The sequence below is a fragment of the Pantherophis guttatus genome, chromosome 2, assembly GCF_059756535.1.
Source record: "Pantherophis guttatus breed Tessera chromosome 2, ASM5975653v1, whole genome shotgun sequence".
NCBI classification, from domain to species: domain Eukaryota; kingdom Metazoa; phylum Chordata; class Lepidosauria; order Squamata; family Colubridae; genus Pantherophis; species Pantherophis guttatus.
Window position 1 is genome coordinate 116,120,860 of NC_142064.1, and position 22,867 is coordinate 116,143,726.

The following is a 22,867-nucleotide window of genomic DNA, read 5'->3' on the forward strand; positions in this document are numbered from 1 at the left end:
GCTCGGGACAGGGGTTGCTCCTCTGTCCTAGTCCTATTAGATCTCTCAGCGGCTTTTGATACCATCGACCATGGTATCATGCTGCAGCAGTTGAGGAGGTTAGGAATAGGGGGCACCGTTCTGCGGTGGCTCTCTTCCTTCCTCTCCGACCGCTCGCAGTTTGTGTTGGCAGGGGGGCAGAGGTCGACCTCAAGGCGCCTCGCATGGGGAGTGCCGCAAGGGTCGGTCCTCTCGCCCCTTCTGTTCAACATTTGTGTGAAGCTGCTGGGTGAGATCATCCGTGGTTTTGGGGTGAAGTGTCATCTGTACGCTGATGATACTCAGCTGTACATCTCCACTCCAGACCACCCCAACGATGCCCTTGATGTGATGTCTCGCTGCCTGGAGGCTGTGCAGGTCTGGATGGGGAGGAACAGGCTCAGACTCAACCCTTCCAAGACCGAGTGGCTGTGGCTTCCGGCGTCCCGATATAGTCAGCAGGTGCCATCGCTGACTATTGGGGGTGAATCTTTGCCCCCCACAGAGAGGGCTCGCAATCTGGGTGTCCTCCTGGACGCACGGCTGTCTTTAGAAGAGCATATGACAGCCGTGGCCAGGGGGGCCTTTTATCAGGTTCGCCGGATTCGCCAGTTGCAGCCCTTTCTGGACCAGGATGCCTTGCGCACGGTCACTCATGCCCATGTCACCTCCCGACTGGACTATTGTAATGCTCTCTACATGGGGCTCCCCTTGAAGAGCACTTGGAGGCTCCAACTGGTCCAGAATGCGGCTGTGCGGGTGGTTATGGGCGCAACCCGTTGTGCCCACGTGACACCCCTCCTGCACGAGCTGCACTGGCTCCCAGTGGTCTTCTGGGTGCGATTCAAGGTGTTGGTCACCACCTTTAAAGTGCTCCATGGCATAGGACCCAGGTACCTTCCTGACCGACTTCTGCCACCAATAGCCTCCCACCGGCCAGTTCGCTCCCACAGAGAGGGTCTCCTCAGGGTGCCATCAGCCAAGTTATGTCGCTTGGCGACAACCAGGGGGAGGGCCTTCTCTGTGGGAGCCCCAGCCCTGTGGAATGAACTGCCCCCGGAAATGCGTAAGATCTCCGACCTCCGGGTATTTCGCTGTGCACTCAAGACCCTGTTGTTCTGCCAGGCCGGGCTATCAACATAATAATTTTAAATTGGGTGTTTTAAATTTCTGGGGTTTTACATTGAGCCGAATTATTTAATAATTTTAAATTATTTTAATTGATGTTTGTCTTGTGTTTTTAATAGGCTGTACACCGCCGAGTCCTCCGGGAGAAGGGCAGTATAGAAATAAAATTATTATTATTATTATTATTATTATTATTATTATTATTATTATTATTATTATTATTATTATTATTATTAGAACTATTCTCATCAAAGCAGAATAATTACATTTCTAAGGCACCGCACTGTCATTTCTCCTTATTCCTGCTCATGTAATGCTTACGATAAGAGGCTAACAGCCTTTATGTTACAGAATGATCCTACCTGTCAGTATAGAAATTGGACGCCTGCAATACCATAAGGCTTTTTCCATTTGCCAATAGATTATAATATATATTAAAACCAACCATTTTTAAGATTATCCTATTTAAGATTGAAATTTGTATAAATTTCAAATCTTTCTACTTGCTCTTATTTATTTACGCAAATTTGGAGCTCATACAAAATACTTTGAAGCAATCATGGCCCATAACTCAAGTAATCAATAGCTATCTGCAAGCAGTAGCCATTCAGTGCTTGCTGTTTCAAGGTAGTGCATCACTGGAAGATTTGAAGGAAAGACTGGAGACAAATTATCCTGGAGAAAAGCTAGCTATATGTCCCCTGACATGATGACGCATGATCAGTCAAATTGTGTACATTTGTTGATTTACAAAATATTTCGTCTGGTGGGCTGCAATGGGGGTAAATCAGGGGTGAAATCCAGCAGGTTCTGACAGTTTCTGTAGAACCGGTAGCGGAAATTTTGAGCAGTTTGGAGAACCGGCAAATACCACCTCTGTGTTCTGTCCCCGTCCCACACACACACACAAACAGACAGCCAGGGCTTAAATAAACTGGCAGACAACCAATTCTTCCGATAAGACGCTTGGCAGCAACCCAGTAGCTGCTTGCCAAGAACTTTACTCAATAAACAAAATACCCACAGTCAAGAATTGTCCAGTTCGTAAAATAAATCCAAGGCCGATAATGTTGTTTCCAAAGATGCAATGTGACTCGATAGTAGTTAGTTTTGTCCGTCACAGAGTCTGAATGGCCACCTCACCCCCTTTTATACCCTGTGGGGTGTGGTCCAGTGACTCAGCCTAATCTCTGGCACACCTTTTCTTCTATTGTGCGCGCTTATCTCTGCAACGCTGCCGAGGATCCAGCCAAGACTCATTACCCTCATCACTGTCCACCTGTGGCTGCATGGACGTGCTTGGCCCCGGCCCTATCTCTTGCCCTTCGGCAGACACCGAAGGCATTGCCAGAGAGGAGGGTCCTGGAGAGGGAGGCCTTGCCAACTCCTCTCCTTCACTCTCGGAGTCCTCTCCTGCCGATGACACAGGCTCAGTAACGGAGCCACAACACTCTGGCTGTCCCCAGAGTGGGGTGGGAATGGAAATTTTGCAATATCCTTCCTCCTGGAGTGGGGTGGGAATGGAGATTTTGCAGTATCCTTCCCTTGCCACGCCCTCCAAGCCATACCATGCCCACCAAGCCACGCCGGCAGTAAAGAAATTTGGATTTCACCACTGGGGTAAATGCAAGGAAAGTTCTCTCTACCATGAGATCTGATCCATGTTTCAGAATAAATTGTGTGAAGGCAATATTTTAGTAAATTCTATGAAATGTTGCACCCCAGCAATTCCTTAATAGTAGCATTTCAACAAAATTGCATTCCAAAACATTTCTCAGTAAGGAAATAAGATCATGATGTCCCAGTTTGAAACTGGGCAAAAGGAAATGCTAGTTAGACTTTGAGAGATGCAAGATAGAGCAGGGGTCTCCAACCTTGACAACTTCACTTGTGGAAGTCCACAAGTCGTAAAGTTGCCAAGGTTGGAGACCCCTGAGATAGAGGATATGGTTCCTCCAGTGAAAAATAAATATATGTTAACTAGAGATGACTTGTTGGAATGAATGTGATTCCTATCTCACCATCCCTACATTTCCCTAAACTATCCACCATAATGGGCTCAGCAACACCAAAAGGCACCATCTTGAACAGCTTTGAAATGAGAGAGAAAACAGTGCAGGCAGAGAGTAGCAAAGAAAACCAGTTTTGTAAATTGCCTTCATATCAGCATGGAATCAGAATGCGTTCCTCACTCTCACCCCAAGAAGTGGGATATTATTTTGCCATATGAAATAATAATAATAAGGTGGGGAAAATCACTGTTCTGAAGTGCTTTTTGGTTTCTGCTTTTGAATCAGTTCACAACTGACTAGCCTGAGTTCAAGATAATGAGAAACAGAGTAATGGAATGATACCTCTTTTTATCAATATAGAGAAAATGAACCACCATAATGATTTCAAGACAGTTCATAGTGAGCAACGTAGGAATACAGGAATGTTGTCACATAGTAGAATCTAAACAATACTGTACTAAAACATTGAAGTCTTTTTAAAAAAAAAGAAAGTCATGATGTTGCACTCCAATGATGGGCAAAGTAATTCTCTGCATACCGTATTTACAGTTGCTCTGTTTGGGAGATAGGCAGCTTCTAAATGTGAATAGACAGACAGACGGACGGACGGACGGACGGACGGACGGACGGATGGATGGATGGATGAATGAATGAATGAATGAATAAATAAATCAGAAGGAGCCAATTCTACAATGTTCAGTGGAGCTTCCTAGTAAACACACCTACTAGCAGATTTTTTAAAAAATGATTTAGTCTTTGGCGGTTGGAGAAATGATGTATTATTATATAGTGATAGTCTGTTAAAGACTTCACAGTATCCTAGTTTCGACAATATCTATACATAGTTAAATTTTTAACATTTAACAGCAGGCTACATTAATTCCTCAAAATCTTAAGAGGAAGAAAGCTAGGTCATCGTTATTTTTTTAAAAATGTGGAAAGAACATACAGATTACTATCTACACTTAAACTCTCCCCCCAAAGGGGATAATGGCATGCTGGCTGGGAATTCTTAAGGTTGATCCACTTGTGTGAAGGGCCAGGGATGGGAAGGCTGCATTAAGAAATAGTGACCACTGCGGAGAGGGTACTCAGAAGAATTTGGAGGGCACCCAAACAAATTATATTTAATGATTGGGGAAACCAATTAAAATACCAGCTGAATTTGCACATAATACTTCGGCACCAGAGTTCTCAAACTTCATGACATGGCAACCCCAATCCATTTTGAAAGGCTAGATACTTACGGTAGTTTGGATAAAAACAATGACATATTGGCTTTTACAAAGACTTCGGATATGCTTCCGAAGGTGGTGGAAGTCACCAGCTATCTGCCAATTACAGGAACGTTAAGATGGGTGGAACTTTTGACAGATGGCTACCCCCAAGGGATCAGAAATCTTTTAAAATTTGCTGCAGGCTTTATTCCCCATTTCTTATACAAGATACCAGGTTTGTACTGGCAGTGCATGAGTGCTGCCAACACTTGCCTTGGGCTTGCTCTATGCTTATGGCCTTTCACAAAGTAGAAGCAGGTTTTGACAGCACTCCTGCTTCACCTGCACAGTTTGAAAAAAGTTCTGTAACCCACTTCCAATTTGAGAATTCCTGCATTAGCGGAACTGCAAAGTCCAAAAGACAACCTGGATACATCCACAGAGTCATACTCCCTTCCCTTTAGCTTTTCCCACAGAAGTGGCTTGTTTTTAGGCATGAATTTCTGCAAAGCAAACTCTAAGTTAGTTAGTTGGTTAGTTAGTTGGTTAGTTAGTTAATTAGTTAGTGGATGAAGAGGAAACAGAGGGCCCATTGAAGGACGAACTGTGATTGGGGGTTGTTGGATATACTTGTTGGTTGAGCCTTGCTCTGGACTTGTACCATGCAGTTGAACCCAACTAAGGAGAGGGGATAACAGTTATGTCTCTATGAGACACAAGAACTTTCTTTTTTATTGGTGTATTTGTCTTAACTCCTTCCCAAATATCATCAATTACTCATTCATGTGTGTAGGGGGGGGGGACTAGAACCTGCATCAGAAGAAGGCTAATTGTAGGAATACAGCCTTTGGAAAGGGGATTATATCTTTAACCCTTCCCTCTCTTTGTGGCCACTTTTTCAGTAACAATTTGCCTCTACTAGCCCTTCTCAATGGATGTAAAAAGCAAAACTCTTGTGTCCATCTAAAGTTTGCCTTTATCCTTTGAAGGTACAGGGGAGTGTTGGGTGGGGCGATGGGAGGGCTTGGTAGCATAGGTAGCTCCAGATTTCAAAGACATTAAATTGAGACAACCAGTATTATACCATGTGTAAGGCCAGTGGTATTGATATCGAGAGATCCTGACTCCAGTCAGGGAATAGGCACCGTCCTTCGGTGCCTACTATACAGATTAGGTGCTTCAAATGCAGAGTGTTCTGAGCAAATTTAATTTTTAATTCTGAATTCTAGCTTTTAGTCTATTTCCATGGGTGTTGGGTTGTTCAGGGAGCTGTTTGTAGAACCCCAGCAGGAATGTAAGAGTAGGAATTGGGGTGGGTGTTTACATTTAAAGGTCTCTCTTCAGGCAGAGAGGAAGGGTGGGAGGGGTTTACTGTTCTGGAAAGAACAGTATCAGGTGGGTCATCCCACTTGTTCACACTTGAATGTATGGAAGATTAAGAGAGCCAGTCAGACATCAACCCTGGATCATATTAATGTTGGTTTATCAAACCAACGTTTATTTCAGTCCACAATTCTTGGTTGGCTCATAATGACAAAGCAAGTATCAGACCTAGTGAATTTGAGGAGAGGGAGAATATTCTCTGAAGATCCCAAATCTTCACTTGGGCAACTTTCTCTCTTTGCATCATGTCCAAACAAACTTTTCTGCCAGTGGAGATGTGCCATAGCTAAGTACCATCAAATTAGGTTGAATCCTGATTGAATCCTGTATGAACAAATCATCACCAACATATTTAATTTTTAGTAAAGTCACGTCAAACTGTGTTTTGCTTTTATTGTATATTTTCTGATTTTCACTTTTTAAAAATGTTTTTCTTCTGTTTTTTTTTAACATTTTCATCTTTGAGTCGATCAATGTTTTGTTAATCAAAAACAGAAATGAAGTTATTAGTCAAACTGTCCTCAGCTAATTTGGTACTTGTTACCATATTAATAACTGTTTGGAAAAAGTCAATCTGTTTTCTAACAGCCCTCTTATGCTTGCTGGCACCTGAACCTCTAATGGGACTACATGCATGTGGATCATGTGTTTCCAGGGCGTTGTGTTTTATCTTTTCCTGCCCTTGAGCTAAACCTGCCCTTGAACTAACCTACCCATATAGGAAACCACTTTTTAAAAAATGAACAACTCCCCCGCTTCTTAAGCAAATATATCCAGGAATTATTAGACTATTTTACATCTGGGTGGCAGACAATTTACCTGCTGCAATTGGGAGATATCTCTCAGACATAGAGAAGACAAACAGTTCAAAAGGTTGTTTATCTGGAGGCCTGATAATGGGTGAAGACAGATCAAGGACTTAGTTGTCAGTAGGATCAGGCATCAACCCTGTAGAGCAAGGCAATGCTTTGGAAATAATTCAGGAAATTTATTTCACAGCATAGAGCATACAAATGAAGCACCAGTATACTTGAAAAGAGCTGCCAATAAATATTATGCATGTGTTATTGTGCAGTTGTAAATAGCTTTCAGAATTGTTTTGGACAAACTGCATCATCATAAACCATTCAGTTGTGTACAACCGTTGGCCATTCTATGGATCAGAACTCTCTAAGAACTGCACACAACCCTGTTAAAGGATGTGCACATTTACATGTGAATGTGCACATTTATAAAGAAAATGTGGACATCTGGTAGGACATACAGGCATATGCAGAACCTTGTTTAACACTCTACGTTTGAAGAATTTTTGGCAAAATGGCACCCAGTTTGTAGTATAGATATGCAAAATTGACAAATGAGGATTACAAACTGGATGAATTCCTGTTCTGAATTATTCATATACTTGGGAAACATTTCACTTTGGAAGATCTTTTAACCCACAGCTTTAATAGACTCAGGCATTTGTGTGCAAAAGGGAAAGGTATGTTCTGGCATCCAAGTTATGGAGACTTTTTTTACTCTTGCATTTCAGATGAGGCAAGCTGTGATATAGGAAGAACATTAGGTGTATATATAGAATGAGAGTTGCATTTTTATTTATAGTGTTGTATTCAGTTGTGATTTAAAATTGTTCCGGCCTGCTATGAATGATCAGGAACAATATAATTTTCAATATATTAATAAAATATAATTTATATTTTAAGGCTGCAATTACTGCTTGCATTGTCATCTTTCCAACTCTGCTAGAAACAGTCCACTCATTCCACTATACAGAAAATTCTGAACTAGCCCTTCTCAAATTTTGTAAAATGAGAAGGGGGGGAAGGAAACCAAGAAGGTGGTTACATTTGCAATACCCGCTGCCAAATGTAGTTGTGAATCTGGATATACAAACATTTTTAAGTGGCTTGGCAATCCATTTTCAAACACATGGCTTCTTGAAATAGCGAATTTCCTATTGTTAAATGCTGTGTTCTGTTTTAGTTTATTGTTAAGGATGAGAGCAATAAACTGATATAAGCAATCTGCTTTCCTTCAACAATACTCTTAAATCAAAGACTAATAAAGTTGGCTCTGATTTTTTTTTAAAAAAACAAAAACTGAGACACCAATGTGAGTCAGGGAACATGCCCCAAGAATCTGCACATTTCCTCAAGCTAAGGCCCATCACGGGTTTTGGGTGACATAATTGTGGTGACTGTGACGCCCCCCCCCCCAAAAAAGAGGATGAATCTAGAATAAAAACCTAATCTGGTTACATGTAATTGTATTTAAAATCTTATTCAATTAATTAGACATACCTCACAGTATTATTCCATATGGGATTTAATACTTCTTTTTTTCTGTCCATTTAAAAAGAAAACATTGCAGTAGAAAGGCTCTGGGGGGTATATGTGGCTCCAATACTTTTGTCTCTGGTTTATGTTACAGGCAGTCCTCATTTAGTGACTGCCTGGTTTAGCAACCATTCACAGTTACGACAGTGATGAAAAAGTAATTTTAGGACAAATTCTCACATTTATAATCTTCACAGGTCTGTAAAACACAGGAAAGCTGAAATAAGATCATAAGCACAGTCGGGGTTTCACTTAGTGACCACTCTGCTTAATGACTGAGTTGCTAGTCCCAATTGTGGTCACAAAATTACTAATATCTGCTCATGTCTCTGGTGGTACTTTTAAGTTTTCAGGGCAAAGTCTATTTTAGGACTGCAATCAATGCAAGAAAGTGCAGCAGAAGGAATATGAGAACATGAGTTGGCTGCACCCTGACTAGCAATTTTCCAATCCCGTTTCCCAGAACAGTGAAACCCTTTACAATAGTGAATGGCATTAAATAAATTGTGCCCATTTGTCTGCAAGGAACATCCAAAGCCTTAAACTCTAATACTGCTTTCTAAAAGAGAGAGACTCAGATCAAGCCTGACATAAATTTTCTTCTTCTGAGTAAGCAACAACTGAGTAGAGATTCCTGCTGTCCAGGAAAGTTACCAAAGAGTGCTTTCTTTATATGCATCTTTCAGAGCTCAGTTGAGCCTGGAAGTTAATGAGGCCAAGTATCATTTAGCCTAATTGAATAGATGTTGTGCTAGAGAGTAATTTGTCTTCATTACAAAACCACACAAACAAAGGCTACCACTGCAAGAGGAAGACAAGATCTTCCCTTCCCTTATAAATGTGCCATCACAGATCAAACCAAACAACACAGGGCGAAATTCCATATTCCTTCACTTCAAATTAAGCACAGTGGTTTCTAAGCAACATGCAAACAATGCAGTGAGCAAATCTCTCACTCAGGAAACACTGCACAAGAGGAGAGCTTTCTCAGTACTTTAAGTGAAGAAAAGATGAGAAATATCATTATAGTGGTGTTTATTTAGATTAGATTCCGAAGAGAAGCTCTAGATTAGTTTTTCTCAATCTCAACAACTTTAAGGGGGCCAGGAAATTCTGAGAGTTAGTCCAGACATCTTAAAAGTTGGTGAAATTGAGAAACACTGATCTAGATTGAACAAGGATAGGCAAAAATGATTTTATCTCAAGACCTTCCCATTCTCTTTTCCTCTACTCAGTATCTTACTATGGCAAAGATAATTACCCTTCCATTCTCTTCTCAGTGCACGTACTGCATGGAGATGGTGAGAAGAATAATTCTCCAGCCCAGCAATTGCTCTGAACAGCAGAGGAAACAGACACCAACTGGTGGCCTGTTTAGCTATGGGTAGTCCTTGACTTACTTCCACAATTGAGCCCAAAATTCTGCTGCTAAGTGAGACATTTGCTAATCTTGCCCCATTTTACGACTTTCCTTGCCACAGTTGTTAAGTGAATCACTGCAGTTCTTAAGTTAGCAACATGGCTATTAAGCAAATCTGGCTTCACTATTAAGTTTACTTGTCAGAAGGTCGCAAAAGGTGATTTATATGACCTTGGGACGGTGCAACCATTATAAATATGAGTCAGTTGCCAAATGCCCAAGTTTTGATCATGTGTCCATCAGGATGCTGCAATGGTTGTAAGTGTCAAAAATGGACATAAGTCACTTTTTCCAGTGCCACGAATGGTTGCAAGTCAAGGACTATCTGTATTTCCAATACTTATCAGATGAAAAACAGACCTGGGAGAAGCAAATCTGCAGGGAAGCTCCTCTCAGTGTGCACATATATCCTGAACAAGAACTGAGCATAAGCTTTTAGATTCTCTGAAACCTGTGAATCCAACAGCAACTCTAAAACATTCAGTGGCATTTCAGAATCAAAATTTATAATTTAAATTAATCAATCAGAATAGAGCTGGAAGGGACCTTGGAGGTCTTCTAGTGCAACTCCCTGCTCAAGCAGGAGACCCTACAGCCAGTTAATGACTGGATTGTATCTATTAGTATTAGTAGCTATCCCATAAACATCAATGTTATGTAGGTGTAATATCAACTTAAGTGCTATTGTCCACCATACTGGACAACTTCTGCTCAGTATTTAATCTCTGCACATGTACATTATTAGGTGGACATCAAAATCAATCAACCACAAAATGTGAAAGATGATGGAAAAATGTAAACTATCAGCCATGGCACCTCCAAGGGTGCACTATGAAACACAACATTAAGCTTTAGTGTCAAATATATATATTATGTTTACAGAAATAATGAGAATAGATATACAAGAAAGATATAGAAGGAACAGATACAACAATATATGGATAACGGAAAATAGCAACTTACAGAGCTTGGAAAGAGATGAAGAGAGATGTAGATCTGACTGGTTTTCAAAGCAAACTATTACAAAAGTTGAGGAAATTTTGAAGAAAAGTAAAAAATTAAAAGACTTAGACAACTAAAGAAATATAGGATGACCAAATACATACTGTCAAAATCAAGCCAGGAAGAATGAAGAAAAGCATCTTAAGTCAAGAATAGAAAATATACCAATTATACTTCATTAATTTACCATCAAGGTGGTGCAGTGGCTAGAATGCAGTACTGCAGGCTAATTCTGCCAACTGCCAGCAGTTTGATTCTCACCAACTCAAGATTGACTCATCCTTCCATCCTTCCGAGGTTGGTAAGATGAGGACCCAGATTTTTGGGGGGCAATATGCTGACTCTGTAAACCATTTAAAGAGGGCTGTAAAGCACAGTGAAGATATAAATCTAACTGCTATTGCTTTCAAAGGCCAAAAAGATAGCAATACATTGCATTACAGAAACAAATAACAAAGGTTATGGTAATCTAAAGCTATTAAAAGTAGCCCAGCAGTCCCCACAGAATATAACAAGAAAAATAAAATAAGAGATATTTTTAACAAAATTACATGAACATTTAAATCACTCATGTGTGTCCTCCGAGGATAATGGGATATAAAATTAAAGGAAGACGGAAACCCATTAGAAACAGAATTAAAGACAGAAATTTTTACTAAGAAATAATATGTTCAAAAATCATTTTCACTAGAAAATGAGGTATGACCGATAAGAGACCGAAGAGACCATTGTCAAATAACAAAAAACCAACGCAGATAAGCACCCATTGAAATATTTAAAGCAGTAGGCAATGAGACAATTAAAGCACTAGCAGCTCTATAGAATAAGATTGTATGGCCCAGAGTTTGGAAAAGAATGGTGCATCTAAAAAAAGTGGAAGAAGAGAGATGTAAGAGAATGTGTGTATTATTGAATCATTGCCTTAATTTCTCACATTGCATTTATCAAGTTTTATTAAAAAGATTACAATGAAGAATAGAGCCATATATAGCCAACAGATTACAGCGAGACCATAAATCACACCAAAATGAGGAATATATTAAGTCTAATGGGTGGTCCAAGAACACTTTATTATTCTGAGGCATCTTTAAAATGAACAACGATCTTTTGATCTTTTGTATCCGAGAGAACTGAATCTGGGAAAAGTAAAGTGTTCCAAATAGGGAAGGTAATGAAACAAGGATGCATATTGTCAGTGTATCTGTTTAACTGATATAGAAAATATACTACAAAAATGGCAGAATGGAAAAGATGACAGAGGAAATCAATTTTGGGATATTCAGACAAATCCACTTAGAAAGAATTAGAAAAGCTTCTTACCAAAGTTTATCTACATCATTAAATATTAAGAAGACGTAGGTGGCAAATGTAGTGTAATAAAAATGGTTGGCAAAGATGGTAGATGGCTTTGTCTTCTTAGGCTCAAGAATAGATACAAATGGACAATGTGTTAGATACAGAAAGAACAGCAGGAAGAGGGCAATGGCAAACTTAGATCAAGGATAAGAATTAAAAAGCATAATTCCTTAAGAAGTACTTTTAAAAATAATGACAAGAAAATTCAAAATAGTTTTAAGTAAATGATTTAATCTTAATCCATGTCTATGAAAACTGAGTTCAAAGAATGATTGTTGATAGAAATCTTATGGTTTATGCATTTGGAGATAATTGCTAAGAATATTATTGATTGCAAGAACCGCCAGCTGATCAGTCTTGGACCAAATGAAGGCCAGGTGTTCCCACAAGGCACCAATCAGCAATTAAATATCATATACTTTGGGGCACGATGATGTGAGTAGAGGATGGATTATACTTTCCAGGGTTGAGGGCAGCTAAAGCAGAGAAGATAATTAATAAGAGAATAAATAGGATAAAATATTTTGGAATGCCCTTCTAAGAACTATGTGATTGGTCAAGATGCCAAGCATTTTATCCATGCATTCAGGAGCCCAATTTCATAGATCTAACTATTTTCAGATAAGCAAATGAAAGATTTCAGCTTTCATACAGAGAACTAAACAAGAAAAGTAATACAGCAGCAGGTTCTTCATATCAACTTCTTTTTTCTGGTTAATGCAAAATCATTTTTGAATCATTTGAATAAATTGCTATTTGTAGATGCATGTGTGTTCTGATGTGAATCCAAGTGAATTTAGAAAGGCTTGAATCTCTCTGCAATGCTCCTGTCAGCCTCCCAGGTAAGCCAGACAGGAAGCACAACTGATGAATTAGTTCTATTTTAATGCAAGGCTACATTAATAGAAACTTGCAAGCCTGAAAATAGAAACTTCCCGCCAGCACTTTTAACTGCTTGATCCATTAAGACAAGTCCTTCCAAAGTTTCTTTCTCTGACCATTAAACCACTGGGGGCTCCTGACTCTCTGATCTGGTTGTTTCCTAGGCAGCATCTCTTCCTCTTGTTCTCCAAAATCATCCATACATTCCATTACAGCTCCTGACCATTAGCTCAAGCAAATAATATATTCCTAAAGTCCTGGATAATGATAATAAAAACTCTCATGTGGGTTTTATCAACCCTATAAGTGAAAGATAATTGGCTAAGGATGTTAATTTGCCATCATATATTACCTTAGTCCTTAATTGGCTTCACAAATTTACTCTTCCAGAACAGGAAGATGATGAAAATCTGCATTAAGGAATACATCCCAAAAAAATCTTCTATGGGTAGGGGGGAAAACTGTCAGAGGAAAGGTTATTTGGTCCCAAAATGGCAATAACTTGATTTTGATTCATTGAGAAAGGTAAGCAAGGCTGAGACTTAAATGGAAAATTGCCAGTGAATCCTTCTTTACTTCTAGGACACACCTAGAAGTGAAATAAAAGAAAATATTTCCATGTCACTGACAAAAAACTACACGTGTCCATGAAACCATCAGGAACAGAGTTCAACATGAAGGAGACTGAACCCTTTTTTGAGGGAAGGGTTCTGCTGAGAGACTGCGCTCTGAAAAATGTGGTGTCTCCAGGACACCTGTGACAACTGATTGGCAAACCTCAAGAGTAAACTATATTAGAGCTTTCCATTACCAACATCAGGAAGCACCATGTCCCCTGACTTTGTTTGTTTGCCCAGCCTTTGGCGAGGGCAAGATCTCCAAGGTCCCTTCCAGCTCCATGATTCTATGTTCTATATCTTCTCATCCTCCTGTTTTTAAAAGGGAAAAAAAACCGTATTCTAACTTGCTAAATGGAGCTACCGTATTTTCCGGAGTATAAGATGACTGGGCGTATAAGACGACCCCCGACTTTTCCTGTTAAAATATAGGGTTTGGGCTATACTCGCCGTATAAGACTACCCCTCTTCCAACGCACACCAAATAAAAATTAAAAAAACATCAACTGGCTCACCCACAATGTAAAAGCAGCTATGCTAGACCCAAAATGGCCCCTGCAACAAGCAGGAATCTCACACAGCCACAAAAAGCCCCCAAAAACAACTTTCACACTTTACAAACACAAAATTCCACATACAGCTTTATGAGATTTTGTGTGTTTGTGTAATTAGAGTGAAACACTACAGAAACACACTAAATCTCAGAAAGCTGCACAAATATTATTTTATTTTATTTTATTTTATTTTTATTTTTATATGAAAACTAAATTTAAAACTTCCTAAACTTTAAATGGCTAGGTCTAAAAAAGAACAACTAAAAAAAACCCCAATTAACTATTTTTTTGAAAGCTCCCAAAGGAGAAAAAAACTTACCGAATAGAACAGGGGTCTCCAACCTTGGCAACTTTAAGACTTGTAGACTTCAACTCCCATAATTCCTCGCCAGCTTTGTTTTGCTGGCTGAGGAATTCTGGGAGTTGAAGTCCACAACTCCTGCCTGCATGATTGCAGGCAGGGAGTGGCTTGCTGATGGAATGGATTCAGGCAAGCGAAGCAAGGCAAGCGTTGCGACTAGCAGCTAAGGTAAGCAAGCTGGAGGGGGAAAACTTTTTTCCTTTTACATGGCTCTGGCAATCCCAGCTGCGTTGCCTGATTAGCAGGCAACTCAGCTGGGATCGTCAGAGCTTGGATCGCCAGAGCCATGTAAAAGAAAAAAAGTGTTTTCCTTTTACATGGCTCTGGCGATCCCAGCTGCGTTGCCTGATTAGCAGGCAACTCAGCTGGGATTGTCAGAGCTTGGATTGCCAGAGCCATTTAAGGCTCGTCAGAGCCTTTCGGGCTGGTCTGCCTGGTTACAGGAGAACGACATCCGGCGTATAAGACGTCCCCCAACTTTTGAGAAGATTTTCATGTGTTAAAAAGTCGTCTTATACGCCGGAAAATACAGTACTCGAACATAAATTAGAGGATATGTGCTTTAAATTTTTTAGTTATTTTTACTGATTTTATTTTAAACATATATATCACTGTTTATTAGGGAAGAGACTAATAAAAATGGATGCCAAATTTTGCTCTGCACTATTCCTAGCTATATATCACAAGATAGTACAATTTTTCTTATCTTTACTTTTTCATTTTTTCATTGGCTGTATTTTCCCCCCCCTTGTATTTGCATTTTTTGTCTGTAACCACCCAGAGTTTTGCAAGTTGTGTGGCATGTGCATTTAAATAATAATAATAATAATAATAATAATAATAATAATAACAACAACAACAACAACAACAACAACAACAACAATAGAAGAAGAAAAGTTAAGAAAGCAAAACAAGCACAATGGTGAAATTTAGTAAAAACATGTTAACACAAGTAACTAATATGCCATTTACAAAAACTAGCTAACGTCCAAATTATAGTGAGAAGTATAATATTTGAATACCGATAGTTCAAACCACCTCAGTTTCTCAACTTTGGAGAAAATAAACTTATTCTTTCTTTAAAGGATGATAATAATGTGTCTGATGCCATAACATTTTCTTTCTTTCCTCCATCCATCCATCCATATCTCTCCTTTATTATTTTTATAAATAACTCAAGGTGGTGAACAAACCTAGTGGAATTTGGGTATGACTAAAATATGCAGCTAAATGCTAAAACCAATAGGTGTGAGGACAAAGCAATGTGCTTTTCCTATGAAGGCCCTGGCTGAAGTTTGGAATTAAAGCATAAACGGACTGCAGTTTCAGCCATACATGGAGATAATAAGAATTCTTATATGGGTTGGTATACGTTGAAATCCACAGCCTCTTTATAAATTCTAATCTCAAACATATTAATTGGAGTTGTACCAAAATGGAGTTGTTAGTAACCACTTTTCTGGAAGTTTTGCTTGCAGAGTAGCACGATACATGATGCTTTACACTGTCATTTCCAACAGTCAAAGAGCAATAAAAACCATTTAAAAATAATTTTATTTTGCAAAATTAACAGAAGTATAAGTACAAGCAACAATATTAACGAAAAGTATGAGTGAAGTACTATCAATTGTAAACTTAATAACTACCCAAATGGAAAAGAGAGGCTAGAAATTAAGTACTAAACAAATTTCCCCCTTTCCCTTATCCACTATCAGAAATTCCAATGTTGACAGCGCTTATCAACAATCAAGATTATTTTCAACAATAACTTTTGAGTTGTTGATAACAACTACTTATCCTTACAATGTCATGCACATTCCATCTACTCTTTTGAGGTTTGCCCTCTATTTCCCTCTAGCTACACTAACCAGAAGTGCATGTAGGTGGAGTAAAAAGAGAAAGTTGTGCTCCATATCCATAATCTGGTGGAAACTGACTTCTCCTGCAGGATACTGGGCTAGTCATCTCTCTCTCCAAGGGGCCAATAAAGTGCTGGAGGATGAGCCCCTCCAAAATATTTGTTTGTGGCTGAGTTTCTTCCAGTTATGTTTGACAAACACCCTATGTAAGGCTTTTTTTTAAAGGGGGGGGTTTATCCTGCCCAATTTAAGGCAGCAAAGAAACCTAATCCCTTAGGATTAGGCAGTTGCGCGACAGCTCCCCCAGCACCTGGATGAAACGGTGTATCTGGATCCGTTCCAGTTGGGCTTCAGGCTTGGGTACAGCACGGAAACGGCATTGATCGCGTTGGTTGATGATCTCTGGAGGGCTCGGTACAGGGGTTGCTCCTCTGTCCTGGTCCTATTAGATCTCTCAGCGGCTTTTAATACCATTGACCATGGTATCATGCTGCACTGGTTGGAAGAGTTAGGGGTGGGGGGCACTGTTTTGCAGTGGTTCTCCTCCTTTCTCTCCGACCGGTTGCAGTCTGTGTTGGCAGGGGGGCAGAGGTCGACCCCAAGGCACCTCATATGTAGGGTGCCACAAAGGTCGGTCCTCTTGCCCCTTCTGTTCAACATTTATGTAAAGCCGCTGGGCGAGATCATCCGTGGTTTCGGGGTGAAGTACCATCAGTACGCTGATGATACTCAGCTGTACATCTCCACCCCGGACCACCCCAACGATGCCCTTGAAGTGATGTCCCGGTGCCTGGAGGCCGTGCGGATCTGGATGGGGAGAAACAGGCTCAGGCTCAACCCATCCAAGACCAAGTGGCTATGGTTTCCAACGTCCCGATATAGTCAGTTGGTACCATCACTGACTATTGGGGACAAATCGCTGGCCCCCACGGAGAGGGCTTGCAACTTGGGCGTCCTCCTGGATTCGCGGCTGTCTTTAGAAAAGCATTTGACGGCCATGACCGGGAGGATTTTTCATCAGATTTGCCTGATTCACCAGTTGCGTCCCTTTTTGGATCGGGACTCCTTACGCATGGTCACTCATGCCCTTGTCACTTCCCGCCTGGACTACTGCAATACTCTCTATATGGGGCTCCCCTTGAGGAGCACCGGGAGACTCCAACTGGTGCAGAGTGCGGCCGCGCGGGTGGTTATGGGAGCGACATGGCGTTCCCATGTAACACCTCTCCTGCGCGAGCTGTACTGGCTCCCGGTGGTCTTCCGTGTGCACTTCAAGGTCTTGGTTACCACCTTTAGAGCGTTCCATGGCTTAGGACCTGGTTATCTACGGGACTGCCTGCTGCCACCAGTAGCCTCCCACTGGCTGGTACACTCTCATAGAAAGGGGCTCCTCCGGGTGCCGTCGGCCAAACAATGTCGACTGGCGGCCCCCAGGGGGAGAGCCTTCTCTGTGGGGGCACCTACTATTTGGATTGCATTTTATGTGCATTGTATGTACATTTACAATGCACATACAATCCAATTGTACCATCCAATTTCTTGCAAATCCACAAGGAACTGGTAGAACTGGAACAGAGGATAATTTTACCATAAAGACTATGAACGTCCCACATCTTCCACCAATTTGGAGCAGCCTTTAAGAAAGCAAAATGGAAGAGACACAGATCTAACTAGTTATTCTAGGGGGAAATATGCTGACTCTATAAACCACTTAGAGAGCCCTATGAAGTGGTATATAAGTCTTAGTGCTATCACTATTGCCATATAAAACTGCAGATATAAAAATATTAGGTTCCAAATCTATTTATTTATTTTATTTTATTTATTTATCAAATTTATATGCCGCCCTCTCTCTGAAAAGGACTCAGGGCGGCTCACAGCAATAAAACACATAAAATTCAATATTAAAATGTTAAAATCTAAGATGAGCTATAAAACTAACCGCACTCTCCCAGATGTCAGTGCTTGGATTTACTGATTTATGAATAAACTTTAATTTCCTGGATCAGCATCACATGCCAAATCCAAAAACAGAGTAGATGGATTCACACAACATTTTAAGCCAACATCAAATAAGCCATATTCTGGTTTAGACGAATTCAGCCAATATGTTCTTCATTTTGTCAGTGATGTTAATTTCTTACCACAGTGCCTCAATTCCATAAATATATAATTCTATCATGCCTCTATTAAGAAATGAAACAAGATGAAAATATGTTCAACAATAAGATTGTTTAAGACTTTAATAAGACTTTAAGACTTTAATAAGACTTTAAAGTTCAAAACTGGGATTTTCTACCAGCAGACTAGCACGTAGCAGCCCAGTTACTGTGGTACTTGATACAATTATATATCTTTTGCATGGCTGAGGCTCCGAAAGGATAATGCATCCCACACTTTTCAAAAAACAGAATGGCAGCTCTCTTCCCCCTCCCCGTTTTGAAATGTTTGACAGGACTTGTTCCTATGTTGCTATGGTTGTCTTTAAAAGACAGAAGGAAAAAAGTTTTGTAGGGAGAAGGCTCAACCAAAAATTTATTTGGTGAAAACCACACAATCAGTCAGTAGCATTTAGCAACCCTTTGACGCAGTGGAACTTTTGTAAAATAAAGGTTGTTGTGTTTTTAAGATAAAAATCCATAGGATGCAACACCATCTCTTTCCGGCACTTTTGACAGGCCAGCAGCAAAGCCGGGGGCGTTGGGGAAATATCAGTGCTTGGCCTTCTTGTCAGCAGCTATTTTTGGAAGGCTGTGAGAGTGCATCATGCTGGCTGGTGTGGGATTTTCTAGTAAACTGGATATTATCCAAGCGTTTTTAAAACAAATGTGAATCACTTTTAATAGAGGCAGGTGACTCATCCAACACTTGGAATAACAGAGAGGGAGAGAGATTAAGCAACGTCTATAACTGCACCAAAATTACCTCCTCTACATCCATCAAAAGCAGAGGAAGACAATTAATCTTTGCGGAGCTCCATTTGTAGGAACGGCTGAGTCAAATCTCTGCAGAGCTCTTTTAGAACACAAAGAATTGCCAGTTTTGTCAAATGTGAAGGAAAATAATCAGACATGTAAATCTACTGCAGTTAATGATATTTTAATATAAAGTGAGGAACAGAAGCACGAAGCACCCAAAATATATGATTGCCTAGAATAGGGAGAAAATGTGGAGCAAAAAAGAAAAAGCAAAGGAAATGTACCTAAGTCCTCACTTCAAAGATGGGTAGAATAGCAGTGCAGATTTCTACTTCATATGTTAATATCCTGCCATTTTTCCAGAGGCTTAAGTTGTTTTATCTTTTTTTCCTTTTCCTTTCTCTGTTTTATCCCTGGGACCACTTTATGGAACCATCTGCATGAGAGATAGAGATGGGTTAGGAAACAAATTTTCATTCAAACAAGTTTTCATTCCTAAACAGGGATTAAACCTGGACCTTCACTATCAAAGTGACATGCTAAAGACAATATATTGTGCAAGTAAAACAGAGGGCTCAGGTTGCTTCTTTTTAGCAGAAGAGAATGAACACATTAGGTGAAAATGGGAATCTATTTTGATTTCTTTTCTTTTTTAAAAATCTTTCTGAGTACAGTAATAAAATGGCAGGACCAAGTGACTTTGATTTGGTTTGCCACACAGGTTAAGCTGACATATGGTTTTTAATTTGATTTTGGTAAAGAATATTGTAGTAACCTAATTACTAATTACTGTGGTGTATAGTCAGAGTTTAGGCCTATTAAATGAATCTAACCAACTGTAGTTTAGTCAATTACCCTGGGTAAAGTGGTGGTTTAATAGTGCATAGAATTTGTGCTGTCCTTCAGCTTCACAGTCCTTTTAAAATGAGCTCAGAGAAAAGCTTCTATACATTATTCCTTCTTTTACTGTTAAGTCTCCAAAAAGAACATTTAAGTTTCTTTTCCCAGTTATTTATTAGGGTCAGACTTGGAATCCATACTTTAACTGCCATCATCTCCCAGCCAGCAATAGCAGTCAAAGCCCAAAATGGCATCAAAAAGCCAGAAAAAAGTCTACCCAGCCAGCTGGGTTTTCACCTGGCTTCATATGAATCAAGAGATATTGAGACACCACATGGACTTTGTAGTATTGTTATATTTGATAAGTGTGGGTTTTCTTCTATTTTGACCGATTTTTCTCTTTTTTAAATGTAATGTTAATAGTTTATCAAAACATTGTAGAATGGAATGTAGAAAACATTTTACTCTGTTACTACTCATGGACCAATTGATACAACATCCCCATATTGCAAGATAAACTATCTTTGCTCTCCAGACTAGGATAGAAGTGTGTTTGTTTTCTGATTAGATAGAGAACTATTCAGTGTTAATTGATATCTGGTTTGTCTCTTCGTGGACTCTTAAGTAATCTTATGACATTTTTTCTCATTAACATTCCAAATTCTCCACCCACAGTTCATGGGAAGTTTATTTAAATGATCCTGCTAAGGATATTATGGGTTAGCATGCTCTCTAGATGACCTATGACTTATATTATGCTATGCAATGAGAGAAAACATTCCAAACCCATTCCAATGTTCAAACTGTATGTAAAGTTATCTCTTCCCTTCCTAAGGGTCTTCCATTCTGTACTTGTGGGGCACCTTTACTTATTCATAAATAAAAGATATTTATTTACCTTTTTGGTTGTTCTGGCCATGGGTACACCAGGCTAAAGAACCTAGCCATGATTTATGGCCAACAGTGTCAACAAGTGATGTATATTTTTATTTGCTGGCTTTTTCAGTCAACATAGGTCAAGGAGGATTTACTCACTAAAATGACATGGCCTGGAAAAATCAGCAGGAAAACCATAGCAGAATGGTTAGCAAACCCAGCTGACAAACTGCAATAGCCTGTGTATAACCTAATTAATCCGATATATTTCTAACTGTTCGAGATTGCTTATATCTAGAATAAGCAGTCTATAGCTATAGCTTCTTTGTGAAGCTGGTACACTGGAGACAAATGAATAGGTACAGGGAAAGAGGAACCAAGAAGATAAAACTTCTTTTCAGTTAGTATTGACCCATGGTTACACCTTATAAACAAGATCAGGATAATGGCTTCTAATACTGCATATTATAAAGGAAATGAGTCAACATTTTTCTTTCAAACATCCTGAATAAAGGAGAATCAACCTGCAAATATTTCTCCCCAAGCAACGCTTTGGAAAGTTAATACGATCATGTTCACAATGCTTTATTTGCTACAAGAGGAGAAACAACTGCTTACAGCAAATCATATACAACTATGGCAAGAAAAGAGCCCCCCCCCACAATATACACCATAATGCAAATTATTACAGAACACAACTTTTTCCCAGGCTGCCTCCTTATACATGCACAAATATATAATTAGTTTTACAAGTTCCAGTCTTTAAGCATGACAGAATATCAATCACAGAATTTACCTTCCAAAGTCTTAAGTTTGCTGTGTTTTTTCCCCTCTTTGTTAAAGTTTCTACTCATTATGGATACCGCAATTATGAGAAAAAAGATCACCCAACTGGGGGGAGGGGGGGCTGAATAAGATTGCTGTAATGTGATCAGGAAGAAATCAAAGGTTCTAGTAGCACCATTTCAGACTAACAAATATTATTAAAAGACATAATCTTTAATTTCAGTGTAACTCATGAAAGTTTATGCCAGTTATTAACATCTGTCAACCCCAAAAGGTGGTACCAGACTCCTCCTGAATTGTGAACAAGAATCAATGGAATGCTCAAGCAATGGGAGCACTGAAACAAATGTGAGCAAGAAACCAAATAAGAATGTGTAATGTTTCTTAAATATTTAATGTATTTGTGGATACAACTATAAGGAATGTTTGTGATAAGTCAGATGTATGTTGGTTGGGAACATTAACATAGGTGTACTTGTTTATACAAATACTGCCACACTATTGGAAGAAAACCAAATCAATTTGCAGCAAATAACAGATGGTTGTGGTCTAATACAACAAAGAATATGAAACAGAAATTTAATGTATCCAAGACCAAAAGAGTTGTGAAAGGGAAAATAGAATGCAAGTATTTATAAATGGCAAGAAAATAAAAATAGAAATGCAAATACTAGGAGGAAGGTAGTGGGTTGTAGACAGTGTCTTGTCTGAGGATTGCTTGCATGTAAGAGTAGCATTTTGCCCACTGCCTTTTTAAAATGGAATAAGAGTTGGAGATGTAGAAAACATTAAGTCTTTTTATCATGCCTGGTGGGCCTTCAAAAGAACCAGAAAATGTTGGGTTCAAATACATACAGCGATGCAAAGAATTTTGAAGATTAACATTCAATTGAAACTAGAGCTCTTCTTTTGAGGTCTAACTCTAATGGATAGACAATTAGAAAAGAGCTATGGAAGATGGTTTTTATATAAGATGACTGTTGCAAGACTATTATATATAAAAGATGTATTATCTTTTGTATTATATACAAAAGATGGAAAGATTGTAAAATACCCACAATGGCAAAATTGATGGGTGAAGGTGACAGAATTAGCAAAGATGGCAAAATTGACTTATTTGATTAGACAAAGGACAATAACTATACAGGGAGCACTCGACTTACGACCACAATTGAGCCCAAAATTTATGTTGCTAAGTGAGACATTTGTTAAATGAATTTTGCTCCATTTTACGACCTTTCTTGCCACAGTTGTTAAATGAATCACTGCAGTTGTTAAATTAATTTAGCTCCCCCACTG

At 39.4% G+C, this 22,867-nt stretch overlaps 2 protein-coding genes across 2 annotated transcripts in view; both read right to left on the reverse strand.

Annotated features, from left to right (window-relative positions):
* PDE4A (phosphodiesterase 4A) overlaps positions 1–22,867 on the reverse strand; it is a 318,023-nt gene that overhangs the window by 232,317 nt on the left and 62,839 nt on the right. The window lies entirely within an intron of this gene.
* Positions 12,604–22,867, reverse strand: part of LOC117675574 (3',5'-cyclic-AMP phosphodiesterase 4B-like) — a 260,309-nt gene continuing 250,045 nt past the window's right edge. Inside the window, exon 5 of the mRNA XM_087886547.1 lies at positions 12,604–19,502. Coding sequence (XP_087742673.1) covers positions 19,400–19,502 — 103 coding nt within the window. The 3' untranslated portion in view covers positions 12,604–19,399. The remainder of the gene's footprint in view (positions 19,503–22,867) is intronic.